This window comes from Meles meles, chromosome 15 (genome assembly GCF_922984935.1).
Source record: "Meles meles chromosome 15, mMelMel3.1 paternal haplotype, whole genome shotgun sequence".
In the NCBI taxonomy this organism is placed as follows: domain Eukaryota; kingdom Metazoa; phylum Chordata; class Mammalia; order Carnivora; family Mustelidae; genus Meles; species Meles meles.
The window spans coordinates 19,759,825-19,780,470 of record NC_060080.1 but is presented as its reverse complement, the minus strand read 5'-3'; the positions used below and the strand labels follow the sequence as shown (position 1 = coordinate 19,780,470).

The window sequence follows — 20,646 nt, the reverse complement described above, 5'->3', positions numbered from 1 at the left end:
TCCCTCAGTCTTACAGCTTGTTTCTGTTTTCTAAGTGGTTTCCAGCCAGTTGGCTCTCGGAAACAACCCTTGAAGTAAGTGGGGCAAGGACAGATGGCCCTCGTTTACAGATGAGGAAGCTGAGCCCGGCAACCCGGTGGTGGGTTCGGATGAGAGCCTGCTGGGTCAGAACCTTTCCCACTAGATCAGTCCTTGTGTGGAGACACGCAGGTGTGCGCACGAAGCGCCGGCACCTGCCTCCGCAGCCTGGAATCATGCGTATGCCCTAGTGGGGGGCGTATACCCTGTAGGTGGGGGAGAAAGTGCTTGCTGTGGTGCACCGAGCCAGGCTCCTAGGGGCTGTGGATCCCCTTCTTTCTGACCCCACAGAAAAAGAACAGACAGTCCAGTTTATTCTCTGGGCCTTCCAAGCTACACCTGTCTCAAGCAGCAGTCAACCCAGGTGTCGGGGCCACCTGCAGCCAGCCACCTGTGGCTCTGCATAATTCCCTTCCCCTGGTCGGGTCTGTTTTGCTCCTCTGTTGGATTGGGCGACCCTGAGCTCCCTACCCGGTCTGATGCCTGGACTCGTGCTGACAGAGCTCTGTGTCCGTACACTTGCAGTTGGTGATCAGCTGCCCCCCCCTCCACCCCCGCAGGTGGGCAAGATGGGGACAGTCAGGCCAAGCTTCTCTCGTTACCGGTGCTGCCCTAGATAGCAGAGCCCCTGGCTCCCTCGCACGGAGAGCGGCAGAGCAGGCTCTCTGTTCCGACAGTTCAAAATCGAGAAAGAGCACTGGACAGAGTCAGAAGTCCCAGGCCTGAGTCTGCCACTTCCTGGAGATGTGACTTCAGGCCATCTGGGCTCGCGTTTGCTCAGCTGTAAAGTGGGGATAGTAACTCTAGCTGTGCCTGTTTTACAGGGTGGTTGGAGAAGTCAGATGAGGTCATGGGCATGGAAATGCCCTGCAAACAGCAAAGTCTGGTCCAATTATGAGGGATTACGATTGCTATTATTATCTACCCATAGTAACTGTTCTGGCTCACGCGGCAACAAACACACACCCAGCCCCAGATCCTGGTGCTGATAGAGCGGGGGCTCCTCCCCAGCTGCCCACGCCCACCGGGTACACACTGGCTCACCTGGCCCACCTCCCCAGCCCCTCTGCGCTGGCTTCCGCAGCTCAGGGGAGCTGCCCCAGGAGCCGCCTAGGGAGCCTCGGCGGAGGGCAGGTAGAGACACTGCCAGTCTCCCACGGCAGCCGGAGAAAGCCAGGCCTGGGGCTGCGGTGCCCTGTCACCGCGGAGGGGGAAGATGGGCTTGGGCTACCGCCCAAGGAGCCTGGCGGAGTCGCCAGGAGCACCTGGCACTAAGGAACTGTTTGGTGAGCCAGAGGGAAGGGGTGTGGCCACCCACTGGCCCCGGGCCCCACGTGCCCTTCCAGCCTCCTTCCCGGCCACGCCTTCACGCACCTTCCACTGTGGTACTTCCTGGAACTGCCAGCCCTTTGTTTACCCTCCTTCCTCTGCCTGGTGGGCCCTCTCCCTGATTCTCACCGCTCCTCTCTGGTCAAAGCCCTTGCTGCTTTCAGTCTGCCTTGAATTACGGTTTGGAGGGGACCGTGGTTCTTTTGAGAACACCGGTGGCCCCTGGAAAGGTTAAGAAATGCCAGTCAGAGCTTCTGGGGCTGGAGCCCAGCAGTCCTTGTTTTAGCCAGGCCTCTCTCTAGGGCATCTGAGAAGTACCAGTGCGGGTAACACCCGCCCCACGGCTGCCCCTGGAGGGCGGGGCCTGACTAGCGTGGAGTTGGTGCTCAGGAAGTACCTTGTGGCTAGGGTTGGAGGGAAAGTGAGAGCGGTAAGACCCCTCCCCAGGGGAACAGCCCGGGGCTTCGATCAGGCAGGCTGGGTGCAGAGCCCACGGTGACAGTCCGGGGTGAGAGCCAAGGAGCTCGCTTATGGCTCGGAGTGCACAGAGACGTCTGTCTGCCCAGCATCCATTCGTCCCGCAGCCTCCCCTACCCTGCTGTCCCTATGTTGGGTGGGGAGGGAGCGAGCAGGGACGCTGGGACAGTGAAGGTTGTGGGGGGCTGAGCGCTGGGGTTCTCACTAGGCTGGGTCAGCTAGGGAAATGTGGCCACAGTGGAGGGAGGGGGAGCTGGCCTTATGGGAGACGGTGGGACGTGACAGCAGGGAGGCCAGGAGCCCGGGTGGGGTATCAGGCCCTTCGTAGGGGGGAGGGGAGGGGAAACAGAGGGAGCAAGAGAGGAGACCAAGAACATTCCAACCTTGGGGCTAGAAGGGCCTCCTCAGATCCCCACATGTGAATTAGCGCCTGGCCAAGAGTCCAAGCCCCAGGCTGGGCCCCCGATCGTGCGACTCCCCGCTTTCTTTCCTCCGGCCTCAGAAACACAACAGCCAAGATGCACGGAGTGCTGTCTACCTGCCAGCTGCTACTTTAAGCTCTGGGCTCGCGTGATCTTATTTCGCTCTTAGGGTTGCTGCATAAGATAGGCTGTATTCTTCAGCACTCTATCTTCTGAACAACTAAATGGATGCCTAGACACGTGGGGTCACTTGACTAAGGTCACACAGCTGGTGAATGCTCTTCCGGGGGCGTGGCACTCAGGCAGGCTCCCCCCAGCCTTCCTGCCCGCAGAAAGCCGTGATGCCCACAGCCCTGTCCACGGTGCTTCTGCGGCAGGTTCAAAGGTGTTGGTCCAGACTGGAAGTCGGGATGGTCAGAGAATGCTTTACTCAGTGCGGCCATGCTCTTGCCCAGGGGTTGAGGTTGGGGGGCACTTCATCCTCAGTAAGAATTCACAGACAAGGCCAGCACGCATGCACGCGCGCACGCACACACACACACGCACACACACACACACTCCGGACACACACTCTTCCGTGAAGACAGTGCCGTGGCCACACAGCTGCTTGCCCTTCTTCCCTCCCGCCTGCGTGCCTCTCTCCCTCCCTCCTGCATTGTTTCTCTTTTCTCCTCTTCCTCTCTTTCCTTCCAGGTACCTTCCCCAGTACCAACACATAGTAGGGCTCCGCAGGTCTGTCGGATGAACTGAACAAACGTCCCTGGAGGGCCTAGTAAGGGAGACGGGGTAGGAAGCTACAGGTCATGCCTACCGTCGGGGGCAGGGAGGCCTCTCCTGGCCAGCTGGGGAGTAGAAGCGACCGGAGGGGTGCGGATTCGTGCTGGGGGAGCATAGCCAGTGTGCTGTGTGCATGCGCGCGTGTGTGAATGTGCGTGTGGCCAGTGCCGTGGCTGGGCTTCTCCCTCCTCACCCAAGGCCACCCCAGGGGCCTGGCGGGTGCCGACTTCCCTTGGGCACTCACCACTTCCTGCGGGCAGTACACAGGCTTGGGGGCACCCTGGGTGGGCTCCTCCCAGCTCCGCTCTCCATTGTTCTTGCTGGTCCATAGGTCTGTTGCCTGCTCGGGCACGCTCTGCCTTCATTACACTCAGATGCCCACACACCGTCGCTGAGGGCCGGCTCTTTGCTTTGTAATAGTCACTGTAGGGGTTGTTGACATAGCAGCCCTCTTAGTACCTTCAAGCAGTTACAGAAGAGGCCGCGTTACCCTCCCCTCTTCAGGAGCCCAGCTAGGAAGAAGGGTGCATCCATTTTTAGCCCAGTGGAGTTGATAAGACGCTCAGGCACGTGCAGCAGGTGTGGGAACACACAGGGCCCGCCCCTGCACTGACGGGGACCTGTGTATTCGTGCTGGGATGCTCTAAAGTTCTCTGCGTTAGACAGGACAGGCGTACCTCAGGGAGATTGCCGGCTTGGCTCAGATCACCACTGTAAGGCGAGGATCGCAATGAAGCCAGTCAGATGAATTTTTTTCGACGTCCCAACGCATATACATTACGTTTGTACTCTGCTGGAGTCTATCAGGTGTGCAACGACACGTCTAAAGAAATTTACACACCTTCATTTAAAAGTAGCGCTAAAAAATGCCAACCCTCTGAGCTTCCAGCAAGTTGTAATCGCTGGTCATCGCGACAAATATAATAATAATAATGAGGAAAAATTTGGAATATTGCAAGAATTACCAGAATGTGACACAGAGAAGTGAGCAAAGGGCTGTTGGGAAAATGGCACCGATAGACCGGCTGGACACGGGGTCGCCAGAGACCTTCAGTTCATGAAACGTGCGCGCTCCCTGCGGCGAGGGGAAAGGAGGTAGCTGGTGCGTGTCCGGCTCAGGTAACCTGCTGTTGATACAGTTGTGAGCGGGTGTCACTGGGACTCTGGAGACAGGCCTGTGTTTGAATCTAGACTCTGCTGTGTGACTCGCTCACGTGGCCTCTGAGCAGGGAAATGAGAGGTTGACATGGTGTGTGTTTACCACGGGGGCCTGGCATGTATTCTGTTAGTCTTGGGACTCCCTTTGGATAACTAGCTAGCTTGCTGCTACCTACCTGGCAATCTCTTTATCTACCCACCTGCCTGCACATTCGTGCCGTAGATCCACAGGGCGAGAGTATGGAAAATACAGGTGGGGTGTGAAGGGTGTGTGCTGAAAGTGCACGGAGAACCTGGTGTGTGGAAGGAAGGTCATTTCTGGGTCCCCAAGAACAGGCAGGCCTGAGGTCCTTCTTCCCTTCACACATCGAATAGATGCAACAGGGAGCCCTAACTCTTGTTGGGAGAGGCTGTGGCTACCTTCAGAGGCTTGGGTGTGGGTCCCTCAGGCCTTCAGGGGTAGGCTGGGGATGGAGCCCCTCCCTGCCAAGAAGCGTGTCCCCCAGGGCCTGGGCGGGAATAGCCGAGCTCAGCTCTACTGAAAGGGCAGGCTGCTGTGGGTGTCCCAGGATGAGGGGGAAGTAGGGGTGATGCCCTTCCTCTCTGGCACCCTGGCCTGGCCCTGCCCTGCTGTGGAGAGCCACAGGGCAATTAGGGATATTACTTATAATCGTCCCACGCAATGTTTGCACGTATGGAAGGTCATAGAAAGGAGTTTGCTTGGCTTGGCAATTAACTCACTTAATCCCCACGGTTGTCCTGGAGGCATCTCCTCTCATTATCCCCATTTCAGAGGTGAGGAACTGAGGCACAGGGAGGTTAAGAAAGTTCGCAAAGGTCATGTGGCTATGAGCGGTTTCGTCTGGATTCTTTCCCTCTGTAACCCAAGAAAAAATCATGCCCTATGTAGTATTGTAGAGCTTCCAGAAAGGGGGTCCCTGGTGGGATGGGTGGGCTGCACAGGGCCAGGGTAGGCTCGGGTCCACGGAGGGAGACACTCTACTCAGGTACTTCTTTGTGTTCTCTCTCTCTCTCTCTCTCTCTCTAAACCGAGTGTTCTATTTGCTTATCTCTGTATCCAGTACACAGTAGGTGCTGGATAAATGTTTCTGAGCATGCTCATTGGCCTGGCCTCACATGGGCCTCGAGGCCACAGAGGTTGACTTGGCTGGTCTGGGCTGCTGTGCATTGGGCCTGTGGCTCATGGAGTCTCCATTCTGGAAGGCAGTGAAGCCCCAGCATGGCATGCAGGTGGTGGGAGAGGGCTGCAGCCCTGGCCAGAGGGCCCCGGAAATCCCACAAGCACCACCGTTTTCAGCCATTCGGCACTCGTGGAGCACCTGCTGTGTGCAGGTACCCGGGAGCCGTGGGGGCATGGAGAGCCAAACAGGACATGGCCGGGCCCTCCAGGAGCATGGCCTTTTGGGAGGGATGGAGGCTTTCATCCAGATATATAGTGTGAAGCCGAGGAAGCGGTCGATGAATACATGTTGAATATTGTTGAATAATTGAAACAGGGCTGATAGCTTTGGGAGGTGACTGAGATCGTTAACACAGGGGGCTGTGGAGGGTATGCGGAAGCATGAGGGTGTGCAGCCATCCCAGGGGCCACCGTGTGGTCACTCCCACCGCAGCCTCATCCCCCCGCCCTGCCCCCACCAGCCCTGGTACGCCGCACCCGTGAGCATGTGTGTGTGTGTGCCTGTGTGTGTGCACACATGTGTGCAGTGTGGTGTCCTGCGGCCATCACTCTGCAGACCTGGGCCTCAGGCAGCCCAGACTGGGACCAGGCCTGGCGGAGAGGCCAATTGGTTTCACTGAATTCCACGATCACAGACAGACCCCTGGAGGCCAGCCAGCCAGCTGGCCAAGGCTGTACGTGCTTCTTGTCCCAAAGGGTCTGGGCAAGTGGCTGGCTAGATCCGGCGAGTTCATCCCCTCCACTCAAACACCAACTGGAGGCATCTGCTCAGCGGATGCGAGGTCGGTAGCATCCGGTGTGTGTTCTGAAGGGAGCACGTACATCTGGCGGGCTGGCTCCGGGTGGGACATGGATCTCTTCAGGGGAGGGGTCCTGTGTCCAGGCGGGAGCCTCGGAGACAGGATGCAAATGCCAGTGTATGCCTCTGCCTTGGATTGTCTGTGTGTTCGTGGCTTCCTGGTGACGCACACAGTGACACACGTCGGGAGCACAGAGGGTAGTAGGCTAGAGTGGTGTGTTACAGCAGAAAGACCCTCGAGCTGGGAATCAAAGATTTCAATGTTGGTTCTAAAGCCTTTTCTCCTGGCTCTCTGGTCTCTGCCAGTTAGACAGCCCCTCTGAGCTTCAGAGTTCCCGCCGGTGTGATGGAAGAAAATAATACGTGCTCCGCTTGCTGTAAAGCAGAAGAATAAAATGAAACAATGTATGTGAAAATGCTTTGTTAATTACCATGTACTGTACAACTGCGAGAGATTATTATCGTCCCAGCCCAGCTCATCAGAATGAGAAGTTGTATGTGGCTTAAAATAATCCATCCAGTGAGCGGTGTTAAAATCTAGGTCAAATCATAGCCTCAGAAGTTTAGAGAGGCTGATGGTAACTACCTAATCTGACAGGCCACCAAATGTGAAGGTGCTTTGAAAGCTGCAAAGAGTTACATAAATGTAAAGCGACATGATTGTGTTTAAGCCTAGAAAGTACATTTTAGTCATCCTGTTTCCTGATTTGAAATCATAAAGATCAGAGCAACACTGAAACCTCAGGCACAGTTATATTTGTGCTGGTCTGTGGATTTGCATGTGTACTTCTGTGTGTGTGTGTCGACTTCCTTATTGAGTACCTACTATGTGCCATTCACTCACCAAGGGATTTTGAGTGCCTGCCTCACGCTAGGTGCCTTGGTCTAGGCACTGGGGTGCTGAGGTTAAGACACACATGGTCCCTCCCCCCAAGGGGCTCATGGCCTGTCTAGGACGCTAGCTGGCAGTTACAGTGCTGGGGAGTGGGTGCTGTCGGGGAGAGAGAGGACCTATGGCCTCCGTCAGAGGGTCAGAGGAGGGAGGCCAGGGGAAGGAAATCTGGGAAATGAGGTTGGAGGAGTAAGGGTTTGCTGGTCAACCTGAGGAGGTAGCTGGGGCAGAAGAAATGGTCTATTATGCCCAGGTGCCGGGGAGGGAAGCAGGCTGCTCTTGCACCTGGTACAGTCTGTTGGCGATGGGTGGGAGGAAGGCAGTGGGGAGAGGAGACCAAGGCCGCCCACCAGATCCTGGGGGCCTTCCTTCACACGGGCTAAGGAGCTTGGCTTGATCCTGCAGGCCCCTGGAAGCCCCCTCGGCAAGGGCTTAAGCTCTGCAGAGTGACATAATCAGCTTTGCATTTTGGAAAGATCAGAGAGCCCCGTGTTCCTGAGTAGCTCACTGCCGTGGACCAGCCAGATGCTGGGGTTTGTAGCAGTGAGTGATGGCTGCAAATGCGGGGCCCTGGGAAATGCATGGGGATGGGGAGGGCGGTCCGGGGGAGGAGGGAGGGATGCAGTTCCGTGAACAGTTCTGGTCAGGACGTGTGGCGCGGAAGTTAGCAGCTCTTGACGGACTATGTCACGTGTCAGCTTTGGATATATTATTACCTCATGAAATTGTCACAGCCTTGCTGTCAAGACGTTACCATCCCTGCTTTGTAGGGGAGGAAAGCAAGACTCAGGGTTAAGAGCCTGAAGCTACTCGTGAGTCAAGAGCAGGCCAGAAAGTCCCCTCACCTCCCCCCAACCCTGCCCTCTCCAAATCCCACCCAACCAGAATCGCTGCCCCCCTCCTGCCACCTCCCACCATAGGGATTGTCTAGTTCAGTCCCCTTAGTGGACGGATGAGGAAACCGACCCGGGCTCATGTCTGTTCCGCTCAGTTTGTTACTGTTTTCCAGCTGCTCCAGGTCACTGTGCATCAGATTGTTCCCTTTCAGGGTATTAGTGCCGCCGCCGCCGAGTTCAGTGCTGCTTGCAGATTTGATAAGCATATTTCACATTCCTTTGCTCAGCCCATCAGCAAAGATATTGAGTGAGCCCGGCCCCATGATAGATGTGAGAATGGACCACTTGATGGGCCTCCTTGAGGGCCATGACCCTGAGCCATCTGCTCGCCCCCCTCTGTGTGTCGTCCCCCCAACTCTGTGAACTCGGGCAGGCCTGAAGCAGGAGGCCCCCCCGCCCTTCTCTGTGCTCTCATGACATCACTACCTCGAGAAGGAGCGTCTGTTGGCCCCAAATAACATGCTTTTCACAGAGCTGTACTTTAGGGCCTGATGGAAGGGGCATGGGCCAGGAGTGGCGCAGACCTAGGTTCGATTCCCCCCACCCAGGCTCTGGGGGAGATTTCGTTTCTTTGGGCACAAACCAGGGGAGCCTGAGGCCTGAATGCCGGATGGGGCATAGCGCACCTTGCCCTGGGCTCAACACGCGGCGGCCTGCCCTGGTGATGTCCACACTTGAAACACGTCAGGGCCTGGTTCAGGAGCACGGCATCCACCGCAACCCGCATTGGAGCCTTCCTTCCTCCGGGGGTGTGTGGAGTGGCGACCTCCTCCTGCGCATGCGCATAGCCCGCGAAGACTCCCTGCTGTCTCCAGGTGGCGCAGGAGCCCCCTGCCAGTCCCCCTCCCCGTCCCCCCCTTTCTGCCCGTGCTGATGGAAGCCAGGGCTCAGGGGTTCCACAATGTCTCGTGTCTTTTTTAGGTCATTGCAGTGGGGTAACCGAGGTTCCTTTGTGCCGAGCAGGGGCTCCGAATGGCTTTTACATCTCGGGTCCGTTCGGAATCGAAGAAACTCAGAGGAATCCTTATGTCAGAAATGCAGTCCGTTAAAGAAATAGTTCATAGCCCAGAATTTCTTGGCAGTAGGAGTCTTTCCATACCCTGGGGCCACCCAGACTGACCCTGATCCACATTGGTGCTCCCCTCTTGCCCGTTGCCTTGTGCATTGCAGATTGAGGGCCCCGCCGTGGTGAAGAGTGGTCAGCCGGCTTGGCGGGGTCTGGCCTGGTGCTTTCCAGGCAAACACAGGGGCTGAGTGGGCCTCCTGCCGCCTGGGAGTATGTGGGGAGCATGTGGGGGGGCATGTGGACTACTCACTACGTGCAGGGCGGGGGCTGGGCTCTGGGAACTCAGCACAAAACATACAGGGGGCAGAATGTTTGTTCATTCCTACTACAAACTTGAGAAGCCGAACGGGCACCTTCATGCTCCCCTTTTATGGATGAGGAGAGTGAGGCCCGGAGAAGGTGATAGACTAACTAGCTGATGGACAAGCCGGGCCCAACCCATGTTGGTCTGCTCTAAGTCCCAGGCCATTGCGTGACCTAACATGACCTCACATCGACTCCGTTTGTAAATGCTGAGTGAGCTAGTCAGAATGATCAAGACAGTGCCCACTTAGCCGCAGTGGAGTCAGACCAAAAGCACCATCTCGGCCTGAAATTCACCACCATGATGCGTAGATTCAGTTGGAAACTGTCACCAGGATTAGGGTGCCTTCTCTCTGTGATCCAGGTGATCATCTCTTCTGCAGGGGTGTCTGCAGGGATTAATGGACAGCCCAGAACCACAGGCCTGGCCTACCGTGGGATACGTGCCCCGCCCCTCCACAGGCAGGTTGTCCCCCCTGTGGCCTTCCTGCCCTCACAGCTTCTCTGCCATGTTTTCCTGAAAAGAGCCTGTCAGGGGTCTCTGGTCCTGGTGCGGACTCTCTCTCCAACCTGGACCCTCCCCTCCCGCCCACAGACAGGCAAACCACAAGCTATTTTGAAATCACAGAAAATGAAAGTTGAGTAGGATGTTGAGGGACATCTTGATTAAATCCACTGGGAACTTGGGCACCTGGCCTTTCTCTCCCGGGGCACCGGTGCTGCTCCGGGGAGGCACCCTCCCCAGGGAGGGCTCTGAAGCCATCTTTGGCTCCTGACGTCCTGCAGGGGCTTGAAGAGCAGCCCATGGTCCCTCCGCGGGGTCAGGGTCCCTTTCTCCTTCCCCAGCGTTGTTTCTGTTTGTGATTAGTCATGCTGGAGCCGGCTGAGTCAGAAGCGACCCGTGGGTGGTTTGTGGCCGGGCCGGTGGAGCGGTGAGGCAGGAGGACTTTCTAGGTTTATGCCTCTGTGCTCCATGAGACAACGCAACAGGGCCCGGCCCTGCCAGGTGCTGGGTGAGATGGGTCCCAAACCAGACTTGGGGTCTAGAACTCCATGAATGCAGGGAGGGCGTTCAGATGAACCAAGATGCTGTCCCCGAGATGCTCCTGTGGGGTGACAGGCATACGGGCAAGCGCTTCTGAGCAGGTGTATTCACAGCGGCCTCGAGAGTTCGCTGGCCATGGTCCTCATTCCAACTGTTGCTCCTATTTCCAATTGCTAAATGTAATATTTCTTTTCAGGGGATCTTATTTTCGAGAAAAGTGATCGATTACATATATGACTCATTTAATTTTTGTACCCATGTAAAATGTGTTTCACGGAAATAAACTCCTATCCAGAAACACACTTTTTTGTCAGAGCATGTGCTGTGATTCCGTGGTTAAGAAAACGTCTCCACCTGGAGGGAGAGTAGCAGGGTGTCGGGACAGCGGCTTCTAGCCTGAAGTCCCCTGAGGTTTTATTTCCGTGGGACCCAAAGGGTTGTCTCTGGCGTTGCCAGGCCAGAGACGGAGGAAGGCCAGCCCTGCCAGGGGAAACAGCCTGGCGTGGCCCTGGAAGTGTGGCCATCGTGGAGGTCGGGGGACAGGGGAGGGGGCCTCTTGGGTCCAGCCCGGCTTCACAGGCTGTGTCTGTACCCACAGGAGGGAGAGGAGCAGGAGGAGGCTCGTGGCAAGGAGGAGCGGCAGGAGCCCAGCACGACCGCACGGAAGGTGGGGCGGCCTGGGCGGAAGCGCAAGCACCCCCCGGTGAGTGTCACGGCACCCCCCGGCACACGCACACGTGTGCACGCACGCATGCTCTAAACAGCAGGCATGTGTGTCCTGCAGGCACCTGCGACCATTAGGGCTGGCCATGGGGTGCCGCCCTCCAGCTGCGCAGCTCACTGACCTTCCCTGTCCTTGAACCCCTGTCACCACCCTCACAACTTTCCTGCTCTCTGCCTGAACCGGAAGCCCCTAGAGAGCAGAGAACTTGCGCTGTGAGTTGTGGCAGAGCCGGGACTTCCTTCTGGAATGGGCAGTAAGAGAGCCTGCCTGTGAGCCCAGGCCAGCCTGCACAGGCCCCTTTCTGCCCATCCACACATCCATCCTGGGCCTTAGTCCCACCTGAGAACCTGGAGGAAGGGAGCCCAGGCCTGGGAGTCGGATCAAAGTGAGGAGAGATGCAGGCTGATGGGTCCCTTCAGAATAAAGCAGGAGAACGAGACACTGTTTAAGTGTGGGCTTTGGGGCCAGACCCAAGCCCGGGCTTCTGGGGGCCAGAACCTTGGAGTCTGGTGGGAGCCCCATGGTTGGCCAAGAGGAACAGTGCTCCGGGGGGTACGGCCCGTGGGCTCTAGGTGCCTGCCTGCCGATGCCTCAGCCTCAGAGGCAGAGCCGAGTCTCTGGCCAGCGCAGAAGACAGCTGGTTCCTCTCTGTCAGCCCCTTCCAGCTGAGAATGGGAAAGTCTAGCAAGTAGGCAAGGGGGAGCTGGGAGCTCAGATTTGTAACTCAGCCCGTCAAGGAAATGTTCTCCACAGGGCAGGATTTTCTCCTTTGGGGTGGAGAGTCAGGGTGCACAGTGGCCTTAGCGAAAGGGACAGCAGAGGGAGGAAGGGCCCCCGGAGCCAGAGGTCAGGCACCTGCACTTACCAAAGTGCACCGCTGCTAATTCTGCTTGAGGACTGGGAGGAGCGGGAGGGGGGGGCAGAAGTTAAGTCATTTAATTGGTAAGTAATTTTAAACATTTTAATATTAAAGCAAACATGGATATTTTATGGCCTGTAATGAAAAATTCACATGAAGTTGAAAGATAAAACGGGGGACTTCAAAGGAATTTCCAGCTTGCAGCAGACTCCAGGCTGTACTCCCAGATTCCCAGGGTGCCCCTCTCCTCTCCTTCTTGTGGGAGAAGGTGGAGGACCCCAGCGTGGGCTGGAGTGGGAGGGGGAGCCAGGCTGAGTCAGAGCCCACCGGTAATTCCCCATATGCCTGTGTGACCATGATCTTCGGGAGAGAGCTCCACCCCCCGCCCCTCTTCCAGGTGCACTGGGGACAAGAGGCACCACCTGTAGCAGATAAAGACCTGGCAACGTTTTGGCTCATCCCTGAGTCCCTAGGACCAGCGGGAGGGCCCATCAGTGGGAGGTGGAGTGAGGCCCTGAGGGCAGAAAGTGCAAAGACATCAGGGGCAGGTGTATGGAAATGTCTGGAGAGGGACCAGTGAGAGGGAGGAGAGGCAGGGCAGAGTGGGGGCAAAGGTCAGTGAGTCCTATGTCCTCCCCACCCCTGGCCCTGGGACAGGGGCTTAGTATAGAAGGAAAAGCACCGTCTTCAGGACACAACAGACCCATGTTTAAATCCTAGCTCCACCACTCTCCAGCTTGTGTCTTGAAGAAGGCACTGTCTGAACCTTGGCTCCTCCCACCCCCCTGAAAAACAGATGATAAGGACACATTCCTCCTAGATGCTTGAGGGAATTAACCGTGTGCAAGCCCCAGAGAGAGCCAGTGCTTAGCAAAGGCCGGTCCTGCCCTTGCCCCGCCAAACCTTTCCTCTTTAGGAGGCCGCAGCAACCTCAGTCTGATAGAAGACACAGCACTGAATTTACTACTTCCCAACTGTGTGGCCTTGAGCAAGTTACTGAGCTTCTCTGAACTTTGGCTTCTTCATTGGGAGAATCCTGCTACCGGTAATACCCGTCCTGTCCACCTGCAGGCGTGCTTTGCAAACAGCCAAGTAGGTCCAAATGTGTGGGGCAGGCAGTGTAATAAACCTGTTCCCCTGCAGGGGGGCCTAGGAGCCTGCGGGGGCCGGGGTCTATCAGATTTTTCAGGTGGGAGCCCAGCCTGAGCCTCGCAGCAGCCCTGGTGGGAGGCACTGTGTGGGTTAGAGACTGGTGCGGTCCGGCCCATGCCCCTTCTGCCTCCGGGACTCTTTTTTTTTTTTTTTTTTAATATTTTATTTATTTGACAGAGAGAAACCACAAGTAGGCAGAGAGGCAGGCAGAGAGAGAGGAGGAAGCAGGCTCCCTGTGGAGCAGAGAGCCCGATGTGGGGCTCGATCCCAGGACCCTGGGATCATGACCTGAGCCGAAGGCAGAGGCTTTAACCCACTGAGCCACCCAGGCGCCCTGCCTCTGAGACTCTTAAGAGAGGTCCCTGGATGGGAGAGAGAGCATGGGGAAGGCAACGCTGTTGGAGGAGGCAACTGTTGTGAAAGGGACCCCTTGTACCCTAGGGGAACAGAGAAAGACTGACCCCAGAGAAAAGAGTTTGCAGGCCTTCCCAGGCAGCACGCACCCAGGTCTCCAAGGGCCCCCACGCAGGGAACGTTGGTGCTGCTGCTGGAGCTTGGCTCCTGGTCCCCTGGCTTCTAGGCCGTCTGGCTTGCTTGTGGAGCAGGTGCTCTGCCTGGCCTCCTCCCCTCCCCAGCAGAGGAGCGGAGCCGGAGGGCTTCTTGGGGACCTGGTGCAGCTGTGGCCCTGGGAACAGATTGACCAGGGAGCTTTAACGCAGCTGAGTGTGTGTCATCCAGCTAAGCCTGGAACGAGGAGAGAGCTTGGCGCAGATCCCGGCAGGTGGCACGGAGAGGGAAATGCTGGGAAGCCGGCTGAGAGCTGGCTGTGGGCTGGGGTCTTGATCTGTGCGTGTCCTATGCTGGGCGGGGAGGAACGAGGTACAGCCCCTGGTGTCCTCACCATCCCCTGGGCCCAAGGCTAAGGAATCATTGCCCCTCTCCTTGCTTTGTCCTCAAGGCCCATCTGTCCCTGGGTATGTCCCACTCATTCCTGCTCTGGCCTCAGCCTCCTGGCTGCACCCCCGCCCGGACCAGACCCCACTGCCCCCCACTATACTTTGTAACCTCTCAGTGTCAGGCACATGACACCCAATGAGCACCGACCAGGCTGAGGAGGCCACAATGATAAATAAGACTTACTTTTCACCCTGGTGTGCTAGAGAGAGGAGGGCCATGTTCACTTACGCTAAATATTGCAGTACGTTTCTGTTCAAGAATTCCTAGGGAGGGACCCCATTTCTTTCTTTCTTTTTTTTTTTTTTTTTTAAGATTTTACTTATTGGGGCACCTGGGTGGCTCAGTTGGTTAAGGAACTGCCTTCGGCTCAGGTCATGAGCCTGGAGTCCCAGGACTGAGTCCCGCATCGGGCTCCCAACCTAGCACGGTATCTCCTTCTCCCTCTGACTCTCCCCACTCTCTTGCACTCTCTCTCATTCTCTCTCTCAAATAAATAAGTAAAATCTTTTTTTAAAGATTTTATTTATCTGAGAGAGGGCATGAGCAGGGAGAGGGAGGAGTAGAGGGAGGAGAAGCAGAGTCCCTGCCAAGCAGGGAGCCCAACATGGGGGCTCAGTCCCAGGACCCCAAGATCATGACCTGAGCTGAAGGCAAATGCCTAACTGACCAAGCCACCCAGGCACCCCGAGGGACCCCATTTCTTATGAGACAAGGTCTAGAATATTCCAAATGACCCCTTCCCACATGATCTCTCCTGCCCCTGCTCTGGGCCTCAGTATCCACAGCTTTTGTCATAGAAACCCTGACTTCTCGCTACCCCTGGAACACACCAGGCACGTTTTTCCTGCTACCTTGCATACTGGTCCAGTCTGTCCTTCTCTCCCCCTGCCCCACCGTCCCAGGCCATCCGAGCCCGTCTCGCAAGTGAAGCCCACCTCAGCCACTGGGACCCTCTCTCCTGAGCTGCTTATAAAATTAATCAAAACGAACACTAAGGAATAAAAGAGGAGATACTAAGCCCACTGGTCATGTACTTGGACAGTTCTGGTCTTTGACCTGCTACAAGTCTTGATACGGTGGGAGAATAAGTCATTTGAAACTTTTACGTCAGTTTGATGCTGTCACCACATCCATGTGCACGATTTTGTACGTTAACAAAGGATCCTTTCTTGATGGAGTGAGAACTAAGAAAACTACAGCTGAAACCTGGCCTTTCACACCAGATAGGAAGCGCACGGAGAGAACTTGTCCTTTCCACTAGATTTGACGCTGACTGCCACCCCACCCTGCACTGTCTGCCCACTCACTGAGGCCAGAGACCACGAATAAAGGCTCAGTATCTCGTAGCACTTTATGGCCTGCAGAGGCGGCTTTCGGCAAGAATGACCTCCCTGTGGGGAAGTAGGCGGGGCCTCTCATCACCACGCCCACATTCAGACGAAGAGACAGAGGTTCAGAGAGGCCAGCTGGGATTTGGACTCCACACCTGGGATTTGGACTCCACGCATCCCACCCTGCAGAGCCCGCAGAGCTCGTTCCTCCTCACCACTCCAGTCACGTGCTCTGGAAGCCTGGGTGTCCAGAATCCCCTTTAAGTTAACACGCAAATGCAGGGCTGTTGGAAAGAAGTGTAGACCCGGTCCAAAGAGCGTACAGGGGAAACAGACTCATATATGTAATAGGAAGAGGGTGATTGACCTAAGTACCAGGGAGCCTGTGGGCAAGCGGGGAAGGCTGCGGTGGGCTGAGGAGTGAGAGTTACGCCCGTTCAAAGCAGGCAGCGGCGGCCGTCCGCGGCGCTGGCCTCCAAGCCAGGATGCTTGAGCGGAGCAGGGCCACAGGAAACAGGAAGCCGGTGCAGGGCTGGGCGGGGCTTAGGAAGGGAGCCGGCACCTGGGCTCAGGGCCTGTGGGCTGGCTGGTGCCCATGATGGGGAGGAAGGACAGCAGAGTGCATGGCTGGTTTCTGCTGGCCGGAGAGTGTGAGCCTGTGTGTGGGTGTGAGCGTCAGGGTGAGAGGAAGAGGCATCTTCCTGTTCACCAACTCCTGAGGACGTAACAAGTGAGGGCGACCGAAGCTGGGTCCTGCCTGGTCACAAGCCCAGGCGTCCCTTTGTCTTTCATGCTGGTTACAACGGGGGCATCAGGAGGGACAGTCTCTGCCCTTGCCCACCAGACCCTGGCAGGGTGACCAGCCCTCTGGGGTGCCGTACCCTGTTTGCTAGCTATATGTATTTATTCATTGAAGATTTATACTCACCAACTTCCTCCAGGGTTATTTTTGCTCAGTGGGAGCATTCTGAGGTCACCTCTTGCTAAGAATAACCCGGAGGGGGAGGGGGAGGGGGTGCTGGGAGCAGGGGCTGAGCTCAGACAGGCCAGCCCAAAGCCAGCATTACTCACTCCACGTTGCCCAAATGAGTTCAAGAGGGCAAAGCTGCCCCTCTTCAGAGCAGAAGACTTGGGGTATAAACTGGGAAGTTAGGGAGCCATTCAGCTGCAGCTTAAGCCAGCTGGGGACAATTGAACTCAGCTGTGGGGAGTTGGTGGTACGGGCTCATTGGCCAGCCTAATAGGAACTTTCGATTTGTCTCCCAAGTTAAGACAGAGCCCAGATCTCATCTTCGTGTCCAGGTCAGAATGATTCCTTCAACAATCCCTGGAACCTCGATTCAGGGACTTGGTGCCCCCCCCCCCGGGTTTTATGCACAAAATTTCCAGAAAGAGTATCTCCCAACCCTAGCCGCCAGCCCCTCCGAGGGCCCCCCTTACCTGTGAGCCCGTGTGGACAATGCTGGCGCCCCTCGGCTCACGTGTTCGAAGGTGTGAGGAAAGCAGGTGTATCACTTGTCTTACGAGGTTCCCAACCTCTCTTGTGACTGAGCCCTGCAGACTGATCTGCCCATTCCTGTACCTGATCGGTCAGTGCAGCACTCACCAGTGGCATCCAGTACCGAGAGGCTGGCTGCTGGGCTGGTCTTCAAGTGCCAAAGACATGTTGAGGGGTGCGGGGTCCGGGGGGGGGCGGTCATGTTTTGAAGTCCAGGGCAAAGTGGGAGACTTTCCCACCTGGGACCTTCCCCAGTGAAGGTGTGGAGGGACGAATGTGCACGGAGGAGGGACTGCGTGCTGACAGGTGTGGCTGAGCGCCTGAGGGTTTCACGTATGAACACATTAGACCTTGGGTGGAGAGGTCTTGGCAGGCGGCCTGAGCGGTTTACACTTTATCGTCTCTGAAATGTGTTCATCTGGAAGGTTTCTGAGGGGGCGGGAGCGTGAAGTGATGGGAGTCCTGTTTAGGGAAGCTGGGCCTGGCATCAGTGAGTGCGGTGGGTCGAGCATGAGAGGATGCAGGGAGATAGGAGGGTGGGGTGGTGCCAGAAATCACCCCCAGAGCCTGCTGGGGGGAGGCGGTGGGGGACAGAATTGGCAGGGCCCGGGCTGCCAGCGGCGGCAGAGCGGGGAGAGCAAGGGGAGAAAGGCCCCAGGGATGGCGTCAGTGTTACTGTCAGAGACAGAGACTTCTGGAAGAGAGCAGATTTGGCAGCGGCCCTTTCGGGAGGCCACTCTAGCTGGTCTTAGTAGGGGAGCAGCTCAGTGAGATCCCAGCATCTCCATTTTGTTTTTCCAGAAATCCCTGTTGCTTTTCATCCCTCCCTGGTCCCTTCCTTGGAGTCACATTACAGGGCCACCTCCAGGGAAAGTCACGCACTTCCCCGGTCCGGCCTCCCTGGGCTTCCTAGTTGCCCGTGGCCTTCTCTAGAGCCCAAGCTGCACCTGCACCAATTCCCATGTGGCGGGGACTCGCTGGCAGGTGCATCTGGACAGAGCTGTTGACGCTGCTTTTCTTTCATCATCCTCGCCTAGAGAATTGGGTGCCTTTCGGTCCTGCCACCTTGAGAAAGATATAATCCAACTGAAAAAGCTCCAGAGCCCTGCAGCTAGCTTGATCAAGGGGAAGGTGGTGCTGCCATGTGAGGACAGACGAACAAGATTATGGCTCTCTGGTCCGGAGAGACAGAGGCTGGAGGGGATAGGATTAAAGCTCTGTAATCACATTGTGGGGTGGGGCAGAGGGAGTGAGCCCCAGTGGGGTGCGGCAGGGTGGGGAGATACCCATTTGAAGCTTCAGAGAGGTTCATGAAGCATAGAAAAGAAAGCCCTATTTCCCATGGTGGGTTTCCTTCTTACCAAACCCCAGGCATGGATGGTAGAGGTTGAAAATAGGAATCATTTCAAAAGAGATTTACTTAAATGTATGAATCTCCTCTACAGAATGGCTTTTCAGAGGGAGCCTCCAGCTCCTCTTGAAATCCTTTGAGGCTGACTTCAAAGAGCACAGCCAGGCCCTCTTCCAGGTGGACAGGTGTCCCAGCTGGAAGCGGAACCCGGAGTGGCCCAGCCACCAGCAGGCATGTTGGTTCTTGCGTCCACCTGCCATGGCCAGCAGGGGCACGGACCTCTGAGGCTCTGCTGGGCCCCGAAGTTCTCTCCTGGAATCAGCGTCTGTCTGTCTGTCTCTGGCACGCACATACATGGTAGAGAGATCTCTAGGAGGAGGGAAGGAAGACAGCTCCCCGCCCTGGTGGCGAGGAAAATGGTGAGACCCGTAGGGCAGGCCCAGGCTTTCCAAAGTTGGCCCTCTTTGGCTTCTGGTTCTGCTGTCCCTTCATCCCCCTGGTGGCCCTTTTAGCTGCTCCAGGAAAAGGAAATCGGAGGTCCTAGTTCCAAACTCTTGGAGCCTGACTCCATTCACCCCGGGCAGGCTGAGCAGGGACGCTTTGAGGACCTCTCTTGGGAGCTGGCAGGGGGTGGCCCTCTCCAGTTCTGTCTGCCTCAAGGCCACTTCCGGCCGGTCAGATGCCGGGCTGCGGGCAGAAGGGGCTGCAGGAAGGCCTGGAGCAGAGGGGAGGGGGGAACGTGGGCCTGGCACCAGCGCCTGTGGGACAGGCTGCCCCGCTGTTTCCTGGAGCTAGAGTCAACCTGGGAAAACCCATTGCTTGGTTGAGGGCTGGTGGGCCTGCAGTCATGAGGAAAGGGGGACCGTCAATGTGTTTTTGCGGGCATGTCTCTGCCACATCCCCGCACATCTGCTGAGCTGTGTCTCCGGGAGGTGGCGCACCCCTGTGTGTCTGTGTGTGTGACTGTGTGTCTTTAACCGAGAGGCCAAGGCTGGCCAGATGCCAGGGTTCCCGGCTGGCACGGAGCTAGTGCTGCCAAGGGCCTTAAAGGCACAATGGCGGTAACATGGGGTGGGAGGGGCTGCCCCACATCTGGGCTGGCTCTGGGCCTCCCTCCCCAGCACTGTGCTGCAATGCGGCGGAAAAGGCCCCTTCCAGCCACAGCCCCCGGCCTCCCACACCACAGGGGAGAGCGAGGCAGGTGCCCAGAGCCAGCCCGGGAACCTGGCTCAGACCTCCAGGGGCTTCCAGTAAGAGAGGCGGGCCCTGGGCCTGCCCCCTCCACACCTGGGCCCAGGTGTGCCTGCACAGAGCTGGTCCCTGTGCCCGGGCTGCCACCAGCAAATGGGCTCCTTTCACCACAGATGTCTGGGCCTTGTCTCCTTTGTATTATTTCCCTCATCTCTTATTTGCCAGGTTTAAATTTTTTATGTGTAAATATTATTATTATAATAAAGGGCCTCTGAGAAATCACTTCCTTATTTGGAGCTTCAGCACTCTGCCCCACTTAGGGAGCCCAGGCCTCACCTGGAGAGGGAGCGGTGGGAGTTCTGGGGTCTGAGCCAGATTTCTAGCAAAGGGCGAGGAGGACAGGGGCTGGGGCCTGGACAGGTTCATCGCAGTGGATTGCTTCTTGCTTTGCCTCCGGCTTGTCCCTGCAATGTCTGCTGTCAGGGAAGCAGCCGGCAGCCTTTCCCTGGCCCTGCTTAGGCACATCAAAGCCTCCTTTTCCTCTTTGGAACCCTTGGGATTTGAGGTTGGGTTTTTCCAGAGACTCAACCCAAAGGAGGAGCCAGCTTTCAAATGCCTCTCCTGTACCTGGGTCATTCTGGAAGCTTTACCACTTAGAAGGCATGTGACTTGAGGCAAGCCTTGGAGCCTTTTCCCTCTGAAAAGGGCGGGTAACGCTAGAAATCCGGACAGTCGTGATAATTACATTGATTAATGTATACACGTATTTATGTGGGTGCTGGGCTACGGGTGGAGTGGTTGGAAGGGAGACAAACAGAAACCCAAGTCAGGCAAAGCTCACAAGTCCAGGAGGGAGACAGGCAGGGAGTCAGGAGGCTCAGTGGAGGAGAGCTATAGTGAGACAGGGTGTGAAAAGCTCTGTAAACAAACGTCCGCCTGCAGTGGGCTGGGGGTTCGGTGACCACTGGAGTGGACTTTACCCCCACTGCTTCGGTGCCAGACTGGGGGCTGGGGGGCGGGGCTTGGGTGTGGGGCCTAGCACAAATGCCTCCCTCCCCAGGGGTGTGAGCCTGTGTGTGTGTGTGTGTGTGTGTGTGTGTGTGTGAGAGAGAGAGAGAGAGAGAGAGAGAGAGGAGAGAG

The 20,646-nt window shown here is 56.8% G+C and overlaps 1 protein-coding gene across 3 annotated transcripts in view; it reads left to right on the top strand.

Annotated features, from left to right (window-relative positions):
- DNMT3A (DNA methyltransferase 3 alpha) overlaps positions 1 to 20,646 on the top strand; it is a 97,357-nt gene that overhangs the window by 27,971 nt on the left and 48,740 nt on the right. For all 3 annotated transcript variants that reach the window (XM_045978870.1, XM_045978868.1, XM_045978869.1), the window contains exon 3: positions 11,042 to 11,146. In XM_045978870.1, coding sequence (XP_045834826.1) covers positions 11,042 to 11,146 — 105 coding nt within the window. The remainder of the gene's footprint in view (positions 1 to 11,041; positions 11,147 to 20,646) is intronic.